General features: G+C 40.2%; 1 protein-coding gene and 1 long non-coding RNA gene across 2 annotated transcripts; one reads left to right on the forward strand and one right to left on the reverse strand.

The window, feature by feature from the left end:
- Nucleotides 1-4,027: 4,027 nt before the first annotated feature.
- LOC139422117 (uncharacterized) lies at nt 4,028-18,305 on the reverse strand. The gene is made up of 3 exons (XR_011635708.1): nt 18,234-18,305; nt 7,757-7,875; nt 4,028-4,290 (listed from the first exon to the last, which is right to left on the reverse strand). It is a non-coding gene; the product is annotated as an uncharacterized lncRNA (long non-coding RNA).
- A 62-nt stretch (nt 18,306-18,367) lies between these two features.
- On the forward strand, nt 18,368-20,504 carry LOC139420939 (ferritin, middle subunit-like). Its single transcript, XM_071171363.1, has 4 exons — nt 18,368-18,801; nt 19,184-19,330; nt 19,560-19,685; nt 20,146-20,504. The coding sequence occupies exons 1-4, from the start codon at nt 18,700-18,702 to the stop codon at nt 20,299-20,301; spliced, it is 531 nt and encodes a 176-aa protein (XP_071027464.1). The 5' UTR covers nt 18,368-18,699; the 3' UTR covers nt 20,302-20,504.
- The last annotated feature ends 1,041 nt before the right edge of the window (nt 20,505-21,545 follow it).

Genomic DNA, 21,545 nt, shown 5'->3' on the forward strand with positions numbered 1-21,545 from the left:
TTTGGTAACTAGCCCAGTGAACAAGCACCAAACCAGCGTGCGTGAGTGCAGAGTTGGATGGTGAGACGTGCATTGCATGACGTGCAATTTTGTGTCGTTCTTATCAGAATAAAGCTACATATGACTGGTGCTACATGTTGGAGTTCCGTGTCGATGACTGATTGTACACAACGCAAGACGAGTACTGTTACACATAGAAAGAGTCAGTGAAGCTAGTTGTCTCGCTTCCGGTTCCGCTGACATGCATTGAAACATGGCTTTATTTTGCAAAATATCTATGAATTAACAGACTTGTCTTCAAATAATTTTCAACATCACATGTAGTAACCAAAAAAGTGTTAAACAAATCAAAATATATTTTAGATTCTTCAAAGTAGCCATGCTTTGCCTTGATGACAACTTTGCACACTCTTGGCATTCTCTCAACCAGCTTCACCTGGAATGCCAACCACCCCCCCATTGTGCCTAAGCCCTACGACCATGCATCAGAACTACCTGGCCTGAAGACTCCCCAGTCCACCTGGTCCACCTGCTGCTGTTCCAGTTTCTGTTGTTCTGCCTGCAGCTATGGAACCCTGACCTGTTCACCAGACATGCTACCTTATCCCGGGACCTGTCGTTTCGTTTCTATGAAAAGCCAACTGACATTTACTCCTGAAGTGCTGAATAGTTGCATCCTCTATAACCACTGTGATTATTATTTGACCCTGCTGGTCACCTATGAACATCTGAACATCTTGAAGAACGATCTGGCCTTAATGGTCATATACAGTGCATTCAGAAAGTATTCAGACCCATTGACTTTTTCCACATTTTGTGACGTTAAAGCCTTGTTCTAAAACTGATTTATATATTTTTCCCCCTCATCAGTCTACACACAATACCCCATAATGACACAGCAAAAACAGGCTTTCAGACATTTAAAAAAATCTCTATTATGAAAAAAAATCTGGAAATGTCACATTTACATAAGTATTCAGACCCTTTACTCAGAACTTTGTTGAAGAGCCTTTGGCAGGGATTACAGCCTCGAGGGGTCTTGGGTACAAGTTTTACACAGCTGTATTTGTCCCTTTCTTCTCTGCAGATCCTCTCAAGCTTTGTCAGGTTGGATGGGGAGCTACACAGCTATTTCCAGGTCTCTCCGGAGATGTTCGATCAGGTTCATGTTCGGGCTCTGGCTGGGCCACTCAAGGACGTTCAGAGACTTGTTCTGAAGCTACTCCTGCGTTGTCTTGGCTGTGTGCTTAGGGTCATTGTCCTTTTGGAAGGTGAATCTTTGCCCCAGTCTGAGGTCCTGAATGCTCTGGAGCAGGTTATCATCAAGGATCTCTCTGTACTTTTCTCCATTCATCTTTCCCTCGATCCTTACTAGTCTCCAAGTCCCTGCCACTGAAAAACATCCCCACAGCATGATGCTGCCATCACCATGATTCACCGTAGGGATGGTTCCAGGTTTGCTCCAGACGTGACACGTGTCATTCAGGCATTCAGTACATTTGAATGACACTAAGTGGCAGTGTTTTACAACTAATGCCGGTTTGCCTGAGGCTGATGGAGTGCAGGTGTTTGTTCACATGCATTTCCACACACTCTCATTCAAATCAACACAAACAAGAACACACATACATTTAATAGTGCCAGACATGCACACAAACATATACAGTTGGCATTGCTGTTATGATTTTAGTTGTCCTTGATGTCCTTTCTTTTACATTTATTTATTATATATTTTTCGTTTGCTGTTTTCTTCTGTCTTTTCCTTTTGTCCTTAGTTCATTCTCTTGGTTGTTGGTGTATTGGGGGGTTATTTGGGGTGGGGATTGGAATTAAATGTATTTTTTATTTTATTTTTTCTTCCTGAGGGGGGGGGGGGGGGGGGGGGGGCAGTGGGAATGTTTGAGGGACAGCTATTGGGGAACTGTGGGGGGGATCTTGGAGGGTTCAGGTTAACGTTTTTTGGCCTGGTGGTAGATCGGTCAACATGCCCTTGAGCAGGTCATTGATCCTGGATGCTTCTGTGTGTCGCTCTGAATGGGAATCTGTTGGATGACTGGTATGATGTAGTTATTGAGCGGCTTCACTGCAAGTATATTGTATGTTTCGAATATTCAATAAATAATAAATAAAAAATTAATACAAAAAGAGCAAAGAGTTCAGTCTTGGTTTCATCAGACTAGAGAATCTTATTTCTCATGGTCTGAGAGTCTTTAGATTCCTTTTGGTAAAGTGTGCTGTCATGTGCCTTTTACTGAGGAGTGTCTTCAATCTGGCCACTCTATCATAAAGGCCTGATTGGTGGCGTGCTGGAGAGATGGTTGTACTTCTGGAAGGTTCCCCCGTCTACACAGAGGAACTCTAGAGCTCTGTCAGAGTGATCGTCGGGTTCTTGGTCACCTCCTGAACCAAAGCCCATCTTCTCCGATTGCTCAGTTAGGGTTAGGGTTCCATTTTTGAATGATGGAGGCCACTGTATTCTTGGGGACCTTCAATGCTGCAGACATTTTTTGGTACACTTCCCTAGATCTGTGCCTCAACAAAATCCTGTCTCGGAGCTCGACGAACAATTCCTTGGACCTCATGGCTTGTTTTTTTTGCTCTGACATGCACTGGCAACTGTGGGACCTTATATAGACAGGTGTGTGTGCCTTTCCAAATCACGTCCAATCTTGAATGTACCACAGGTGGACTCCAATCAAGTTGTAGAAATATCTCAAGGATGATCAATGGAAACAGGATGCACCTGATCTCAATTTATTTTGAGTCTCATAGCAATGGCTCTTTATGTAAATAAGGTATTTCTCGTTTTTGCAAAAATGTCTGAAAACCTGTTTTCACTTTGTCATTAGGTCGTATTGGGTGTAGATTTATGAGGGGAAAAATGTGTTGTATCTATTTTAGAATAAGGTTGCAACAAATTGTGGAAAAAGTCAAGGGCTCTGATTTTTTTAACGAATGCACTGTAACATACTAAATGGAGGGATACAAATTGACATCCCAAATCCTACAAATACCACCTGAGGCCCTTGTGCGAAGTCGTTTCACAACAATTCTTAATGCAACCAGGGGAGAAACACACGTTGAAAGCAGCTTTGATGGCCACTGTTAAGAGGAAGATCCCAGCTTCCCATTAATCTTTAAAAAAATTCTGCTCTTAAAAATAAGTGAACTGCACCATTTTAAATCCTGAGTTTTTAGAAACAGCTTGGTTTAGGCGTTACAGGGGGTATATGTATACAGCAATGCATCGCTTAGCCATGCTAGCATTGCCCAGAATGGCTTGCCAAGTGTTTGTTAGCAAGCTGACAGCAGGTTAGGTTTCAACAGCCATTCCAGTAGGGGTTGGAAACTATAGAGAGCTTCTATTGGTCAATCGCACCCTGATATTGCAAAGTATTAGCAGAAACGTAATGGTTTCGTTCTGTAAGATGGAACAGTGGGCAGCATTGAATTCAATGGACTGTTCTGTTCTGTACTGTTCTGAACAACCAATTGAAAAATGGTAATCGCCTTCAGAGGGCTAAATGTATTTTATTTTATTTATTTGAATTTTTTGTTCAGCCTTCATTTGACTAGTCAAGCCAGTTAAGAACAAATTCTTATTTACAATGACGGACTACCAAAAGGCAAAAGGTCTCCGGCAGGGACGGGGGCTAAATGAAATACAAATATTTGACAAAACACACACAACGACGAGAAACACAACACTACATAAAGAGAAAACAACATAACAACATGGTAGGCAGTAACATAATTATGTTGTAACAGATAGGCTTACATTATTCAGTGTTTATACATCCTTGGCTGAGTACCAGAGGAAAGTTAGGGACAACAAGATAATGTTTTGAGTTCATGATCTAGCTAATGATTAGCACACTGGGGTAAATGTAGATGGGCAACCCCATGCAACAGGTTCTCATGCTTATTGCTAAATAACACACTTGCCTGATAATATGGACTGAGATGGTATTGGGCTCATTTCTAGAAGAGAAAATTATATTTTAGATGGTGTCAGGATACTTTTATTTTCATTCAATTTGTAGTAATAAAATGTGTCTGAAAAGTCCAAAGTAATTAGAATCTCTGTTTCCAGGTTAGACCAACACAATACTTTTATTCATAACAGAATCTTCAGCCTATTAGGACTGGACATGATTTCCTATACAACGGATGGGTCCCATTATGTCTGGCGAAAACCAAACACTGCATTCCACAGTAAGAACCTCATACCAACGGTCAAGCATGGTGGTGGTAGTGTGATTGTTTGGGGATGCTTTGATGCCTCAGGACCTGGAAATGCAAAAAATAGGGAAAATCAGAATGGCGGAAAATACTGTTGTACGGCACTGTATATGTACACTGAGTGTATAAAACATTTAGAACAACTTCCTGATGTTGAGTTGCAAATGCCCCTTTTTCCCTCAGAACATCCTCAATTTGTTGGGACAAGGACTCTACAAGGTGTCGAAACATTCTACAGGGATGCTGGCCCATGTTGAATCCAATGCTTCCCGCAGTTGTGTTAAATTGGCTGGATGTCCCTATATGAGGTGGATCATTCTTGATACACACAGGAAACTATTGAGTGCGAAAAACTAAGGGGTTTGGTGGTGATTTTCTAAACTGTTAGTTAAACCAACAGTTTAAAGTAATATTGAAAAATATTGTTATGTGAGTTGTGATTGGGGTATATTGGCCAAATGATCAGGAAAGTTGTTGGTGTATTTTCACTCCAACGTTCATCAGAAACAACCATATTACAGCTATTTGTTTAATTAAAAATGCCTCAGTAAGTTACAAGGTTTATGTTACTACTGTTCTCTGCTTCTTCCCTTTTTTTCCTGGTCTCAACACGTTTTCGCCCACTCATCACCGCTCAAGTCTGTTTCCATGGTCATGAGACCTAGTCTCCTTCCACCATTGTCACGGTGATAGCGGAAAAGAATGGCTTTCAGGGTAAAGATGGTGGATATGGGCGGGGGGGGGGGGGGGTCCTCCATAGACACCAATGCAATAGCGGTCCGCTTAGTCCTTGACATCCATTGAAGCAGAACCATTGAGGGAGTGGAACATCTTGCTTCCTCTTTTGTCTCTGCTTGAGACTCCAGAATGCTGAGTCACAATGACAAGGCAGAAATACAGCCAGGGCAGAGCCTGAGTCAGTCCATGCTGTAGTACAACCAACGGGAGGTTATGACAGGAGAAAGAGTGGGAAGGAGGGAGAGAAATAGGAATAGAGGGGAGGGGGAAAGAGTACAGACTAAAAACGCTGTGTCACCCTTCAGAAGAGTTCTGTAATGGTTAATCATTTATAGTATTACTATCACTTCTGTTTATAACTTTAACTTAAGAACATTCTTAGTTTGAACGATAAAATTGTAATGCTAAGAGATGGATAGAAATGCAGAGGGTGGGTACCTGGAGGAAAGTATGGGAGGGTCATGCTTTTTCAATTTCAGTCAAGGGGAGAGTTTACTATTTTTAAAATCTAGTCCAGGGGAGGGTCATGTAATTTGTAATTGATGAAATTTCAATATTTCTCAGTGTTTTAGAATTAGTTGCTTATTAGGCTACATATCGATGCCCGATTCCACCTGATTCTCTGCTGGGTGTGAAATATGAAGTGTGCCTATAGGTTATTTAGCGTGGTCTCAATTAAATGGTTCATAGCCTATAGGCTACAGGCTACGAAGTGCATCCTCAGAGAAGCAATGTGTAAAGTTATATTTCTAAGATAGCTGCTGGGATAGCGTAAATAAAACTAGACTGCATTACACACTGCAACGGATATTCCAACCCTGAGGCCTGCTCTGCCCTTGCTGATCAAAACCTTATTTTTTGCTGCCTAACCAATGCTGTGTTGTGTAGGCCTACAGTGGCAGTTCAGGAGGAGAGTCAAAGAATTCCTCAGAAATTAATTTTTGATTAGGGCCTTGTCCAAAAAATGCAATATCTTGCGCGTAGACTAGCCTGTAGCCTATGTTCTGTTCAGTTTGAGAAGGAGAGCATTTGAGGAACGGAGGTCAACTTTGATAGCTTGCTACTACTATAATTGTTTTTAAGAAAAACAATATGTTTCTTGCCCATGATGAATTTATCCAAGTTATTGACATCACAACAAGCCAGATTTTAGTTACTTACATTGCGGTGCTGAAACTTGAAGCAGCAGTCGCGGCACAATCAATTGGAAATGGACAGCTGATAGTGCTGAAAATTGGCAAATAAGAGTAGGAATAATTCATTTAAACCATCTTCATTTAATTAGACTTTACTAACAGCAAGAGGGCTTTGTGTTGGAGCCTATTTCTTCCTTTCTGTTTAAGAAATAAGAGGTAGCTCTACCTGTTTGACAGACAGAATTGGGCTATAGGCTGCTATATCCATAGATTTGTCGTTCAATTCCTCCACCCACTATGCACTCTTTAAATAGCCTCCCTCCAAGTCAGTGAAGGACTGTTAAGTTAAAACCAGTACTGGAATTGAGCGGGTATGAGAGGGTATGACATAGGCCTACCTTTTATTGAAGAAAATTTCAAAAAGAAAATGGCTACCATAAAACAGATCCGATTACATACAGTGATCTATAACAGCACTTTGGTCCGTTATGCTTTATGTAAAAAACAACTTGAAAATACCCTGGAAAGACATGATTTCGATCCATATGGGAATGTCATTGTTTAGTTTCTTTGACATTCAGAGTCTGAGCTACAATCTCCTATATTGGAGGAGGCAAACAATGTAATTGGCTTGAGAAGTAATCTAATTCTGTCACTTTCCATTGATTAAGCTATTTACTTTCTGTACAAAATATGTTTAAACCCAGACAGCTTTTAGGGAAACCCTTGTGACCTTCTGTTGTTAAAGAAGAGTAGAAGTCTGTTAAATCTGCGTCGGTTGGCCTACTGAAAGGTAGGCCTAACTTTTGAAAGAAAGTACCATAGTCAGATTCCTAACAGGGACCGTTTCGTTGCAAACAAGACACACTGATTTGGCATTGGAGAAATATTATAAGATCACTTGTGGGGTAAACTCCCCCCCCCCCCCCCAAAAAATGTAGCTGCATGCCAGCAAAGCACTAAACAATACATGAATTGCACTATAACGGTGCCAAAAATGTTAGGGCCGACATAAAGCTGTTCCAAAAGCAGGCTCAACACCTTACTCCAGCTACACCTGGCAGCAATACAGTTCATTCAGCCTCAATTATTGCCTTTATAAAAAACAGATAGCTGGTATGGCTGACTTGCCAAATCAGATGTTTCTACTGACAATTGAGAAGCACAAATGATGGCATAAGGGGACGACGAGCGGTTAAGAGACAATGCGTAATTTCGATAAAGACATTAATGTGTGAAGTAGAACGAACGTAGTCAATATAACTATTTGTTCAGCACTTTTGAAACGTACAGCGGCAGAATTAAGAACATGGGCCGTTCTTACAGTATTTTCCCTGTGCACCAAGTCAGAACCGTAGGATAAACAAAGGGGGCATATAAGCAGACAATGAAAGCTCTTACAATATTTGTTGATGACATTTCTCTAAAACAGGCTTTAGGCTACATGTGCACCACCAAGTGAGAACAGTAGGCTAAGTTATGAGGGGGAAAAGGATCCAATTATTAGAGTAAGGGACATGGGCTACTAACAGCTTACTACACAGCATACACTTGGTATTACTTGATTAACTACAGTGTGCATATCTCCCTGGCATATTACATAATTTATGCAGCAGCATACAAGGCCTTTCTGGACTCACCTGTTTGTGCTGTGTTCACATGAACAGGAAGGACAGGAAGGCAGTCCTTCGTGGGCAAATTTTGTCATCAAAGTCTGGCATCCTCTGAATTCATGGTGCTTTCAAGACAACTGGAAACTCTACAAAAAAAACAAGGTTGAATCAGGAAGTCAGTGTTTTTCAGGTCGGAGCTCCAGAAAGATGCCTGAGTTCCCAACATGGAATTCCAAGTAGGATGACCATTCAAAACGTTTTTTCCCAGTCTGAGCTTTCTGAGTTCCCAGTTGTCTTGAACTCACTGAAGTCTGAGATCTCCCAGTTCCAAGTTTCTAGTTGTTTTGAACTCAGCCATTGGCATGGCCAATGTTGAATGTTTATCCTTTTAAGCTTAGAAAAGTGAACCTTAACCCCAGACTTGGACCACAAACCAACTCCACTGAACAGTAGTCTAGTGATTGCTTTGCAATGCTTGCAGTCAGCCACTGATTCCTTCCAAACCACTCATTGTTGAATTTGTGATTACCAATTTGATGTGCAAGGTTTATGTCCAATGGCCGATTAGCACCGATACGTTTTATCTATAATTTCTCTTCAGAATTCCCTTCATTTGACAAGGAATGAAAAGGATTTGCCAGTAGATTGTCAACTTAATTCATGATGATGACCGCTAGCTTGCTAACTAAGATTTTGAAAGTTTGATGTTGACATGATCAGTCCAATCAAAGCTACGGTAGATATAACATGATTTGACATCATTTTTATCTTAGATGGGCACTTCTTATGTAACTACATGGCAGCACCCAAGGGGGTTGAATTTCCGAGCTTTCCCCATACATTTTTCTTTGACGTAGTGTCCCCGTGAGTGTCAGAACACTGAGCCAATCATGGCGCAAGTAGAGAACATTACCAATCCCTACGCTCTGTATATTCTTGCTGCCCCACCACCACCACAGAAAGCACTGAGCTAGGTGGAAACACCTGCATTTTGGAGGTGCCTTACTCAAGAAAGCAAAAAAAGAGACAATGTTTGTATGTGGTTTTATTAACGTAATTATTTTTATTTTATTTTTTGTACATTGTTTGCAAACTGATATGTGACACGTATTGTCACAATAACATGCAAAACAGGTGAGGCTCAAACAAAGCTAAACATGAAAAATATATATATATATATAAAATCATATAGTGTATTCGGAAAGTATTCAGACCCCTTGACTTTTTCCACATTTTGTTACGTTACAGCCTTATTCTAAAATGTATTATAGTTTTTTCCCCCATCAATCTACACACAATGTCCCATAATGACAAAGCAAAAACAGGTTAAGAAATGTTAGCAAATGTATTCAAAAATTAAACATTGAAATATCACATTTACTTAAGTATTCAGCAGTGATGTAAAGTACTTAAGTAAAAATACTTGAAAGTACGACTTATCTGTACTTTACTATTTATATTTTTGACGACTTTATACTTTTACTTCACTACATTCCTAAACAAAATGATATATACTTTTTACTCCATATATACCCAAAAGTACTCGTTACACTTTGAATGCTTAGCAAGAGAGGAAAATGGTCTAATTCACACAATTATCAAAAAGAACATCACCTGTCATCTGTACTTCCTCTGATCTGATGACGCACTAAATACATGCTTCATTTGTAAAGAATGTCTGAGGGTTGCAACATCCGTAAATAAATAAAAATATTTCCATGAAAGCTGTACACCACCAGGGTACAAAGATTGTCTTAGGGTCATTTTTGACCCGGCAGTTTTACAACCATTTACACACCACATAAACCACAAAGACACACACACACAATGAGAAATTGAGATTATGTCTGCTACTTATTGAACTCAGACAAAATTAAAACTTTCTTTTTTTTTATCTGAAGAAGGAAATGGGGAAGAATACAACCCAGAGCACGATGCATCATCTTCAGATGAAGAAATCCCCCAAGCTGAAAGAGAGACATTTTTATCAAAGAATAGCAAAATAACATGGTCCTTGTCACCATATGACAACCAGGGCAGGATGGCAGCACAAAATGTCATAAGGACGACCCCAGGGCCCACTAGACATGCAGTTGCCCATGCCCAGGACATCGCCTCAACATTCTACATGTTCATCACACCAGCCATCGAAAAAAATCATCCTGGAGATGACAAATTTGGAGGGTTTCCGTAAATATGGAGACAACTGGAAAAGGATGGATGAGATTGATCTGTGTGCCTAAATAGGGCTGCTAATCTTAGCTGGTGTGTATAGGTCCCGAGACGAAGCTACATATAGTCTCTGGGATGCAGAGAGTGGAAGGGCGATTTTCAATGCCACGATGCCACTGAAAGTCTTTCACACTTTCTCAAGAATGCTACGATTTGATAACCATGAGAAAAGACCTGCAAGACGTATGGGAGACAAACTGGCGGCCATAAGAGAGGTCTGGGAGAAGTGGGTGGAGTTTCCTCCATACCTGTAATATCATTGATTTATGTCGTGGTTTTCTGTGACACTGATACTTATTACTGATAGTAATCTCTTTTGTCAAAAGGTTGCTGTCCTTTCCGGCAGTATATTCCCAGCAAGCCAGCAAAGTATGGCATCAAGATATGGGTGGCCTGTGACGCACAATCCAGCTACGCTTGGAAGATGCAAGTCTACACAGGAAGCCGACCGGTGGGGGCCCAGAGAAGAACCAGGGGATGGGGGTTGTGCTTGATGTGACAGATGGACTGAGGGGGCACAATGTCACGTGTGACAATTTCTTCACCTCTTATGAACTCCGCCAGCAGCTCCTGAAGAGGAAGAGCACCATGGTTGGCACAGTTATAAAGAACAAGCCTGCACTCCTCGCTACAAGGGAGAGAAAGGCCTTCTCATCAAAGTTTGCCTTCGTGATATGGAACAAGATCAACCCTACTTAGATGCCTGATAAGCAGAACAAGAGGAGGGTGTTCCTGGAGCAGCTGGGAAATGCACTTGTAACCCACACATTCAAAGAAGGGAGCACCTCCCCCGCACAACAGCCTCTACAGTGCTTGTGTCAACTGATTAAATGCAGTCTTTCTGTATTGTGAAGAGGGAAACCCCAGATATTCACAAAGTTTGTGACGCATGATAGGTTGCTACTTCATGCAAAATAGATTTGGGGTTTAAAATACAATTAACCTGCTTTATTTTAGGGGTTTAGTGAAGGCGGGGCATTGTTTAACCTTAGGACTAGGGGAGTATACAGAATGTTAAGACTACACAAGGGTTAAGTGTATTTAAAAAAAATACTTTTTGACTTTTACTCAAGTGGGATTTTACTGGGTGAGTTTCACTTTAACTTGAGTCATTTTCTATTACGGTATCTTTACTTGTACTAAAGTATAACAATTGGGTACTTTTTCAACCACTGATATTCAGACCCTTTACTCAATACTTTGCTGAAGGACCTTTGACAGCGATTACAGCCTCAAGTCTTCTTGGGTGTAACGCTACAAGCTTTGCAAACCTGTATTTGGGAGGTTTGCTTAAGTTCGTTGTCCTGTTGGAAGGTGAACCGTCGCCCAATCTGAGGTCTTGAGCTCTCTGGAGCAGGTTTTCATCAAGGATTTCTCTTTAATTCTGCTCTGTTCAGCTTTCCCTCGACCCTGACTAGTGTCCCAATCCCTGCCACTGAAAAACATCCCCATAGCATGATGCTGCCACCACCATGCTTCACCGTAGGGATGGTGCCAGGTTTCCTCCAGATGTGACGCTTGGCATTCAGGCCAGAGTTCATTCTTGGTTTCATCAGACCAGATAATCTTGCCTCTCATGGTCTAAGAGTCCTTGAGGTGCCTTTTGGCAAACTCCAAGTGGGCTGTCAAGTGCCTTTTACTGAGATAGCTGATACTTTGCTCCGTCAAAATATAAACTTCACATTTTGTTAATATTATGACAAGTATTTGTAGAAAAAAAGTTGATTGTCCCATCTTTTAAGAATCCCTGAGCTCTAAAACAGCAACATTTTTCTCTCTGCCTCATTGGAAAAAAATCCATAGATTGTAGCTAGATATGATATAACCAAAGAATGTTGTTATCCAGCATTTCTGGATATTACAGGCTTTGCCTAATCAAAACACTGCAATAGATTCTACAACTAACCTGGTATTGGCTGTACTCTCTTCGTTCCCAATTCTGGAAACCAGTTATCTTATACGTGTCCAGTTGCAGGTGGTTCTAGAAATACCAGAGAAAATGCAGGTAGATAGAAAATAAAAATATATTTCTTAGTTTTCTCTGGTGTTTGTGCATTTGCCTGTTGCCTTTTCTTTGCAGGTTTTGCCTTACACAATCTAATGCAGGAGTATTAGATTTACCCTACGAGATCCGGAGTCTGCTGGTTTTCTGTTCTAACTGATAATTAATTGCACACACCTGGTGTCCCAGGTCTAAATCAGTCCCTGACAAGAGGGGAACAATGGAACGGGCTTCTAGGTCCAGAGTTGAGTTTGAGGGGTATAGTGCATTTTAGAGTTGAAGAGCACCAACCACAGATACACATGCTCGCTAGACCATCTCGAAGACTAAATTCAATATAGAATCAGTGTGACGAGGTGACAAAGAGATTGTTTTACTATTGTAACATGCAGTGAATATAATTCTGTTGTTCTCTGGTTTAGAAATCAAACTCTGGTTCTCTTATTGCAGACCAAATTGTATACATTTTTCCCAGTTGTTTTACAGAGGACATTGTAATGCAAGGTATGCTACAGTATGTGTGTAGGATATGCTGTGTTGGATCATTTGCATATTCAGCTTTGTTTTTAAACCTCCATTCTAGCATACATGACACACACATCTTTCAATCTACACGCCTTTATTTGACTTTCTAATGAAAGTATGTGATTGAATGTTTCTTTAAGCCTGCAGCTAGGCCAAAACATGATTTTTTTTAAATGTCACATTTTCTTATTTCAGTCTTTGGGAGTTCATCAAACACCTACAGCAAGCAATTTGAGTTTTCAAACCTTGTTTGAGGCTGTGTTTACAATGTAGATAGAAGCAGTGTTAAACTACACCTTTTATGAGAAAATGTGCAAGAATTGAAGGTGCCAACAAATGTTATAGTTATTATAAGAATGTTTTACTGTCATATACAAAAAAATCTGCTCCCCCCTCGATGGGGATCGATCAACTTCACGTTTTTCCGGCTTCCGCCCACAACCTATAGTTGCATATTTGCATTTTTGAATTAATACTTGAGAGAGTAGCCCACCATTCACATTATATTCCATATTCTGAGCCATAGGCCTATCCAGGCCTTTACACATAAGGTAGTTGGTCCAAAGTTGGCATCTCGACACTCACTTTAATTGGATTGATAATGTATTTCTATCCCAGTTCACTTTCACTACAACAAAGTAATCAGCCTCTCTGTTTTCAGCTAGACTAACACAATACCTGTTTAATTTGATTCATTATAGAATCTTCAGCTTATTAGGACTGGACATGATTTCCTTTACAACCATGTATGTATGTATTTACGTATGTACGCATGTATGAATACTTTTTAATTAATTGATAGTGCAATTAAAGTGTGTAATCAAGTCAGCAGCTTATTGACATTGAGTGCCTCGACTCCTATTAAGTTAATAGAGTATTAGACATTTTGTGACATATTCTGGTCTAGTGGTAATGCTGCTGACTCTGGACCACACATGACCCTTTGCTGCATGGATTCAAACCCTGCCTATGCTTCCTATCTGTATTCCTCTAACTTTCTGTCCCCCCCTCTCATTCATAACTTGATATCTCAATAAAGAGAGAGAAAATACTAATATATATAAAGAAATTAGTAATCTCCAGACCATGTACTACCCAAACATGGTGAAGGGAACATAAATAGAATAATGGGTTTTGACATTGGTGACTTTCTGAACTGTTATAGTTAGACCAACAGTTTAAAGTAATACAGAAAATATTGGTATTTGAGTTCTGATTGACTAAATTGACAACATTTTCTGGAAATTTGTTGTATTTTCCCTTCAATTCACCAGAAACAACCATTCACGGCTATTTGTTTAAAAATGCCTTAGTAAGTTACACAGGATATGCAAGTTACATAGTATAGTATATGTTCCTGCTGTTCTCTCCTTCTTCCCTTTTTCCTTTTCTTCAAATCTGGTATCAGTCGGTCTTCGCCCATTCATCACCCCTCATGTCTGTTTCTGCAGTCACAAAACTCTGCCTTCTTCCACCATTGTCACTGTGATAACAGAACAGAACTACCTCAAGACCAATGATGGTTGATAAATGAAGATAGTTAAACTCAGGTCGTTTACCACTGTCTGCTTAAGGAAGGGGCTCCTTAAGCAGACAACAATGCGATAGTGGTCTGCTTAGTTAATTGACTTCCATTGGGGGAAAAGAAGGAGTGGGCTGTCTTGCTTCCTCTTCCATCTATGCTTGAGACTCCAGAATGCTGAGTCACAATGACAAGGCAGAAATACATTCAGGGCAGAGCCTGAGTCAGTCCATACTGTAGTAGAACCAACAGGAGTTTATGACAGGAATAAGAAGTGGCACAAATTTCCCTGGGGACAGGGGGGACATGCATTTTTGTCCCCTCCCCAGTTTTATCATTGGAATGTGATACAAAACGAGGCAACGGTGTGCTTTTGGACCATGCGGATCTCTCCGAGCAGTCGGGAAGGCTGTTTGCAGTGTTTATTCAACCCATCCAAAATATAAATATATATATGTCCCCCCCACAACTAAAACCAATGTTGCGCCCCTGGTAAAAAATAGTGGGAGGGAGCAATAGGGAGTGAGGATGAGGGGGAAAGATTACAGACTAAAAACACTGTGTCACCCTTCAGAACTTCAATAGAAATAGTTATGTAATGGTTAACCATTTAAAGTATAACTTACTGTTTATAACTTTGTGCGGCTGGTCACATGATGGACCCGGTCATGACTTTAACAACTTTACACAGGTTCTCGGGGTTGAACATTACAGAAGAGATTTGCATAGAGAAATTAAGACAATTATTTTACTATTTCAATTTTAATCCTGTTTGCTCTTCTGCTAAAATATGGTCACTTAGAACAAACTGGAAGAGTAGACGTAACATAGTAAAAGTATATTCGGGAATACTCCAATTAGTATGATATATTTTGTATGGTATGTATTAATTTGTGGATATCCATCATCAAATTGGTATTATAATAAACTAATGGTAATTCGTACAATATGTTACGAATTGCAATTTTTATAATATGTTACGATTTGCTAAACATATGATATGTTACGAATTCCAATTTGTTGTGGCTAACTTTAGCTCGGTGGCTAGGTGCTAACGTTAGCTAGGTGGCTAAAGTTAGTTAGGCTAGGGGTTAAGGGTTAAGGTTACTTTAGGGCTAAGATAAGGTTAGGAGTTAGGTTAAAGGGTTACGGTTAGGGTTAGGGGAAGGGTTAGCTAACATGCTAAGTAGTTGCAAAGTAGCTAAAAAGTAGTAAATAGTTGCAAAGTTGCTAATTAGCAAAAAAGCTGAAGTTGTCCGTGATGAGTTACAAGCAACTTTTGGGATGCTAGACGTTCACGTTATATGCTCACCCAAACTTATACTTTAGGCATGACACATAATTTAGTCAAAAACTGATTTCCCTTTTCGCAAAAAAAATAAGGAATGCCAAGTATGTCACAGCCCTTGTTGTAACACCGGTTTAAGCATGAGTCTACTGCCACTTCCAACAGTCTGAAGAGGCTTCGTCTCATTGTCTCCAAAACTTTGTTTCCACTCATAATGAAAGCATTACGCTATAAAGTGAGGTTCAGCCTAGAACAGTTGATCAAAGTAACAGAAAGCAGGGCACATACTTCAAGGATTATCTATGTTGAAGACCCTTACCCACATTTGAAGCAGCTTCATAATTTTTCAACAAACAATGAACCTAGATAGTAGCTATGACAAACTGATAGATAGAGCCTGTTTTGGCTTACATTTGAGGAAAAAGGGGGCCCTGTTCTAAAACAATTGGAGTAGAGGCAATACCATACATACTAGGCCAGGAAAGACCAGGGTCTGTATAAATCAGTGGAAGCTGGGGGGAGGAGCTTCCCCATCAATGTAATGTTATTCAATGTGATCTAAAAGGCAAAACTGATCCTAAACCGGCATTCTTGCTCTGAGAGGCTTGATGCAAACTGCCCCAGAAGACCTCAGCTGTGTTCGAATACCCATACTAACATGCTGTATACTACATACTTAATGAGTACATACTGCATACTATATACTATTAGCTCACAGGGCTCCCGAATGGCGCAGCGGTCTAAGGCACTGCATCTCAGTGCAAGCGGCGTCACTATAGTACTGCTGTAATTGAGGTATGATTGGGCCCAGTGTCGTCCGGGTTTGGCTGGAGCAGGCCGTCATTGAAAATAAGAATTTGTTCTTAAATGACTTGCCTAGTTAAATAAAGGTTACATTTGAATATACTGTAAAAGAACTGTAAACTTTTAGTTGAGCGTACTAGCGCTTCGACTGTCTACCGGAAGCTGATGCTGTTGCTATGCAACCTCTTGTTAGCTTGTTAGCATAACTAATTACTAGCTAGACATCATACGATTTCGGATGTGTCTGTAAATTTAATCTGGAGTGTCAGAGTGCCAGAGTACGCTCTGGGACTTCTTAAATTCAGAGCGTTGTCAGATCTCTGGCCGAGGAGTTGGGTTGACTCGAGCGTTCTGACCTCATTCAAGCACCCAAGCTAACTGGTTAACTTTGGCTAGCTTGCTAGTTATTTCCAGACACAAATGAGAGAACACCTCACTCTGACCATTTTACTCGCCCTGGCAGAGCTGGTTAGGCTGTTTTCATGTTATCCAGAGCATTGTTGACTGTAACTGTGGTGCTGGCAACAATTGAATTACTCTTTTAATTGAATTACTCTCAGATGAGAGTGCTCTGAAATCGAAGTAGATAGCCAGAGTGAATTAACAATGTCCATTGCGAACGCACAATGACTATACCACTTATCAAAGCCTGATGTCTTAATAGCCAACTAAATGTATGTTAGGTATTTAGCTAACATAAAGGTACATACTACTGCAATGATATGCTATGCGGTTCATAAGGATAGCGTAGCTAAAGAATTGTAATGCAACTTATTTGAAAATTCATTACATCGCTGAACATTTTCTTAACATTTGTCATAATTAGTTAAAGCAATGAAATTGTATCTGCTCTCATCTGACTTCGGCTGCATATTTTCCGCCCTTTTCTTAAAATCTGAAAACTTGTGTTGCCATGCCCGTTTTCTGAAGAATTGCATTATGGGCCCTGAAAGCACGGAAATAATGTCCACTGCTTATATACTTCGTATTTTGTCTAATTTAGTATGACATCTGGGAACTTTTGGCGTGCTAACTATATCCATTCTATGACCAATAACCATACTACATACTCCACTTACATCACAAGTAGTATGGTTAGTGTGGTTAGTATGAGCATTCGAACACAGCTCTAGTTCTTATGAATACCAATGATTTTGCAACTACATGGCTGTATTGAGCAATAACCCAGCACCCTGAAAGCACCATGTCAACAGTTGTGGAAGATCAGGTCATGTGAACTGAAGTTGTTAGGAAGGTTACTTTATTACTGTAGTCTTTGATTTTCATTAGCTGTAAAAAAGTTTTCCACTTCACAGTTTTAGCTTAATAACCGATGTGTGGTTAGGCTACTGATTTTGTGTAGTTATTTCTAGGCTAATGTAATCAACTGACATACCATTTGTCAACCTCAATATGTAATTTGAAACCGAAAGGTGTATCTTCAAATACCATTTCTACAAAAGCCAGCCTTTCTTTCTCTGTCCACTACTGTATTCCCATACCTCATACTGAAAATTGAGCTGATATTTAAAAAAAAGTGTGATAAAACCTACAGTTTTTCTTTTGGCTGCATTCTGGAAAAGGTAAACAATTAAGCTACATATGTTATTGAAACATGTGCTCTTAGAGAATGAAACAGAAGTTTAAAGAACTGCATCTCAAAGTTCAATTCCTTTTATATCCTAAATCAAACGTAGACGTAGACTATTTCTCAATTAGCCTAATATTAGAATGAGTATTCAAATTCTTTCTATTTTCTTCTAAGGATTTAACACACACACATTTTTCAACAATAACTTCTGTAGTTAGACCTGCACTGTAGCATTGCTTAAGCTTTTAGCTGATACTACTGCTTTAGTTGTTTCCAATAGAATGTTACTTTGTAATAAACAAAGTTGAAAAAAAATAACAGTCCGAGATGAAGAGGTCAAGGCGAGAGCATTTACTCTGCCCAAAATCTTTCCGCGTGAGATAAGCCCGTTTTCTTTCAAATTACTTGAGGATTATGATCGAATAGAAGTTTCGTAATATTTAAGTTTTTACAAATGTACTGATATATGTGGATGCATGTGGTATTCCGGAAACTTTGAGAAAAATGAAGTACATTTGTGCGTGGTGTTCACACACGTACCTGCCCTCTCATTGGCTAGAATGGTCCCACCTGATCTACCTGTCTTAAATCGTTGAACACATGTATTTCCATTGATAGAGTGGTCACTCGGCTCTCTTGTCAATATAATAAATCATCTTTGCTTTAGGTCATGTGTATGAGTGGGCTCGTCTTTAAATGACCCGCCTAGTTCCTGTTGAAATTCTAAAGGTGATTGGCTACGCTTTGTGAGGGTGGATTTCACTGACGCATTCCGTTTGGAACAATAAATAGAGCGAACAAGGTTCCTTCCAGTTCACAAGTCTGAGAAGACGCATGAAGAAGTTCTTGCTTCAACAGTGATTGAACGGAACTCCTCTGCCTTCGTCCCGCATTATAGAACATTAAGGGTTAATGACATAGCACTTACTTGAACTATAATAGCAAAATAGTTTAAGAAACTCTATTTTTGTACTTTTTATTTTGATATAAAAGAAAATCTGCCAAGATGGAGTCTCAGATCCGCCAGAACTATCACCACGATTGCGAAGCTGCCATCAACCGGATGATCAACTTGGAGATGTTTGCCTCCTACACCTACACTTCAATGGTAAGGAGTTTACCAAGATGACCGTGTTGTTGATCTACCTGTATATTATGCCTGGTCCTAAATGGCTTTTTTCCACTTGATTTTTCTGTTGTCCTAGACAATTAATAGCCAAGAATCGCAACTCCGTGAAGTACATTTGAGTTTTACTTGGCAAGGCTATTAAGACCCTCCAGTTAGATATAGCATACAAATGTAGTTGTGAATCTATCCTACCTCTGTCAGAGCGCGTAACAACTCCTTGACAGGTTAAATGTCAGGTTACCAAGTAGACAACGGACTAGACTGATTCATCCCTATCATTAAGCTTAGTTGCCACATCAAGAACAGAATGCCGTCATGTTTTTGTTTTTTTCTAACTACAATGTTTTGTTTATCCACCCAGGCTTTCTATTTCTCCCGTGACGATGTGGCTCTGCGTGGCTTCGCGCATTTCTTCAAGGAGAACAGCGACGAGGAGCGGGAGCACGCCGAGAAGCTTCTCTCCTTCCAGAACAAGAGAGGTGGACGCATTTTACTCCAGGACATCAAGGTGAGCATCAAACACATTTAGATTGTAGACTGATAGAGAATGTTTTTCCTCCATGGAGGAAAGTGTCTACGGAGTTTAGTTGCTCGAGAGAACCTGGAGTAGTCCTAAACATACTGCCTCTAACCACTGAACTGAAACTGTGAGAGGGGTGTAACTCTGTTCACTTTATCTTAACTTTAACATCTGCTAGTAGTCATTAACACTTCTGTGTTCACTCTGTCCTGTATAGAAGCCAGAACGTGATGAGTGGGGCAATGGGCTGGAGGCCATGCAGTGTGCTCTGCAGCTGGAGAAGAATGTGAACCAGGCCCTGCTGGACCTGCACAAGATTGCCTCTGACAAGGTTGACCCCCATGTAAGTTATGGTGAACCCACACATCACATGTATGTATCACATAGAATAAAGGTACTGTCTCAGGAGATGATCAGGTTGTTGTAGCTCTGATAACTAATGACACAGGATTGTTTGACCTGCTTCTTCACACGCACACAATAGTCCAGATGCTCACAATGCAGCTAATGCATAAGGGGCGGCAGGTTGTCTAGTGGCTAGAGATTTGGGCCTCTAACAAAGGTCAGCTCTGGGATTCAATCCAGCAACAAGGTAAAAATGTGTTCTGCCCCAGAACAAGGCAGTTAACCTATTGTTCCACATTAGGATGCCATTGTAAATAAGTGTTTGATAACGGACTTGTCTCGTTAAAAAATAGACACCTCATCATCTACACTTATGCCATTACCACCAGGCTCTTGTGTGTTACATTTACAATAGTCTGTAGTCATTCTCTTGTCTGACCTGTGTTTTCCCTCTTTAGCTGTGTGACTTTCTGGAGACCCATTACCTGAATGAGCAGGTGGAGGCCATTAAGAAGCTGGGAGACCACATCACCAACCTCACCAAGATGGATGCTGTCAAAAACAAGATGGCAGAGTACCTGTTTGACAAGCACACCCTAGGAGGCCAGAGCTAAATCACTTCCATCCCCAGGCTACGGCCTCCAGCCTCAGACCAGGACTCCTGGCTTCTCTGAGATCCTACTGGCTTTGCTTTTATAGGGATGGGAGAGTGTTAAACTGGTGAATTGCAACACTGCTGTGACATTGATCTTTCTGTTGACAACACTACTGTATTGGAGGCAAGGCTTCTTGTAAAACAATTAAAAATATCACTGAAGTTTGTTGCTGTTTTCTAAGTGTTGACCTGTAGTAATGGATGTTGTATCAGTCTATTCAGGTGCTTTGCTCTTTCACTGAGCATCTTCATACCAGTAAATACTGACAATTGTAGACCTACTAGTGGCTGAGGGTCATAACAATAGAAGTTTAACATGAGTTTTATGAAGGATGTTACCTCTCACCAGAGGTGGTCCTTTACCGTACCTTGTAATAGTGCCATATCAATTAAGGACCCAGCTGTCAACTCCAGCGCCGTAGGAGTGCAATTGTTACCTACAATTGATGTAGACCTTTACTCTGCATTACAAGTTTATTTTTTTTATTTTTTTATTTCACCTTTATTTAACCAGGTAGGCTAGTTGAGAACAAGTTCTCATTTGCAACTGCGACCTGGCCAAGATAAGGCATAGCAGTGTGAACAGACAACACAGAGTTACACATGGAGTAAACAATTAACAAGTCAATAACACAGTAGAAAAAAAAAAAATTACAAGTTTATTAGACAGCCTAGAGGTCAATCAACCGTTAGCCAGCGGTTATGGCACATTTCTCTAGTGATGGGAAGTTCGGCTCTGACTGACAAATCTTCACTCAATGTGTTTATTTCAGTTGGTAATCTCCAAAAGTTCCCCTACAGCAAACTATGAACTGAATACTCAAAAGGAATGATTCTACAAGCCTCTCGTTCTTAAGGGGCTTATTGGCGCTGTCATATGGTTGCAACGCTACTGTTACTTTACATAAGTTACTGAACGCTGTCATTTTGGTAATTGACAGGCAAGCCAAACTTTAATTCTTGAACTGAAAAATATTGTTCAAGATATAGTAAAGGAGTTTCAGATGGCTAGACCACTTGGTTAAAGGGGAAGATGGCCTAATGAAAACGGTCTAATCAGCAATGGCATTTTCAATTACTCTTGAACTTTATTCTTTATACAACCAAGTATTGACATGGTAAAATTGAGTACATTTGTATGGTATTGACTATATTGGTTTATATTTAGGGTAAAGTTTCACAGCTTTGTCAATCTATTTGAAA

Source organism: Oncorhynchus clarkii, chromosome 12 (genome assembly GCF_045791955.1).
Source record: "Oncorhynchus clarkii lewisi isolate Uvic-CL-2024 chromosome 12, UVic_Ocla_1.0, whole genome shotgun sequence".
NCBI classification, from domain to species: Eukaryota; Metazoa; Chordata; class Actinopteri; order Salmoniformes; family Salmonidae; genus Oncorhynchus; species Oncorhynchus clarkii.

Bases quoted from the DNA above. Each gene is read 5' to 3' on its own strand.
- LOC139420939 (XM_071171363.1), top strand. From the start codon at position 18,700: ATGGAGTCTCAGATCCGCCAGAACTATCACCACGATTGCGAAGCTGCC. The intron at 19,331-19,559 runs GTGAGCATCAAA...TGTCCTGTATAG, and splicing joins TTTTACTCCAGGACATCAAG to AAGCCAGAACGTGATGAGTG. The intron at 19,686-20,145 runs GTAAGTTATGGT...TTCCCTCTTTAG, and splicing joins CTGACAAGGTTGACCCCCAT to CTGTGTGACTTTCTGGAGAC.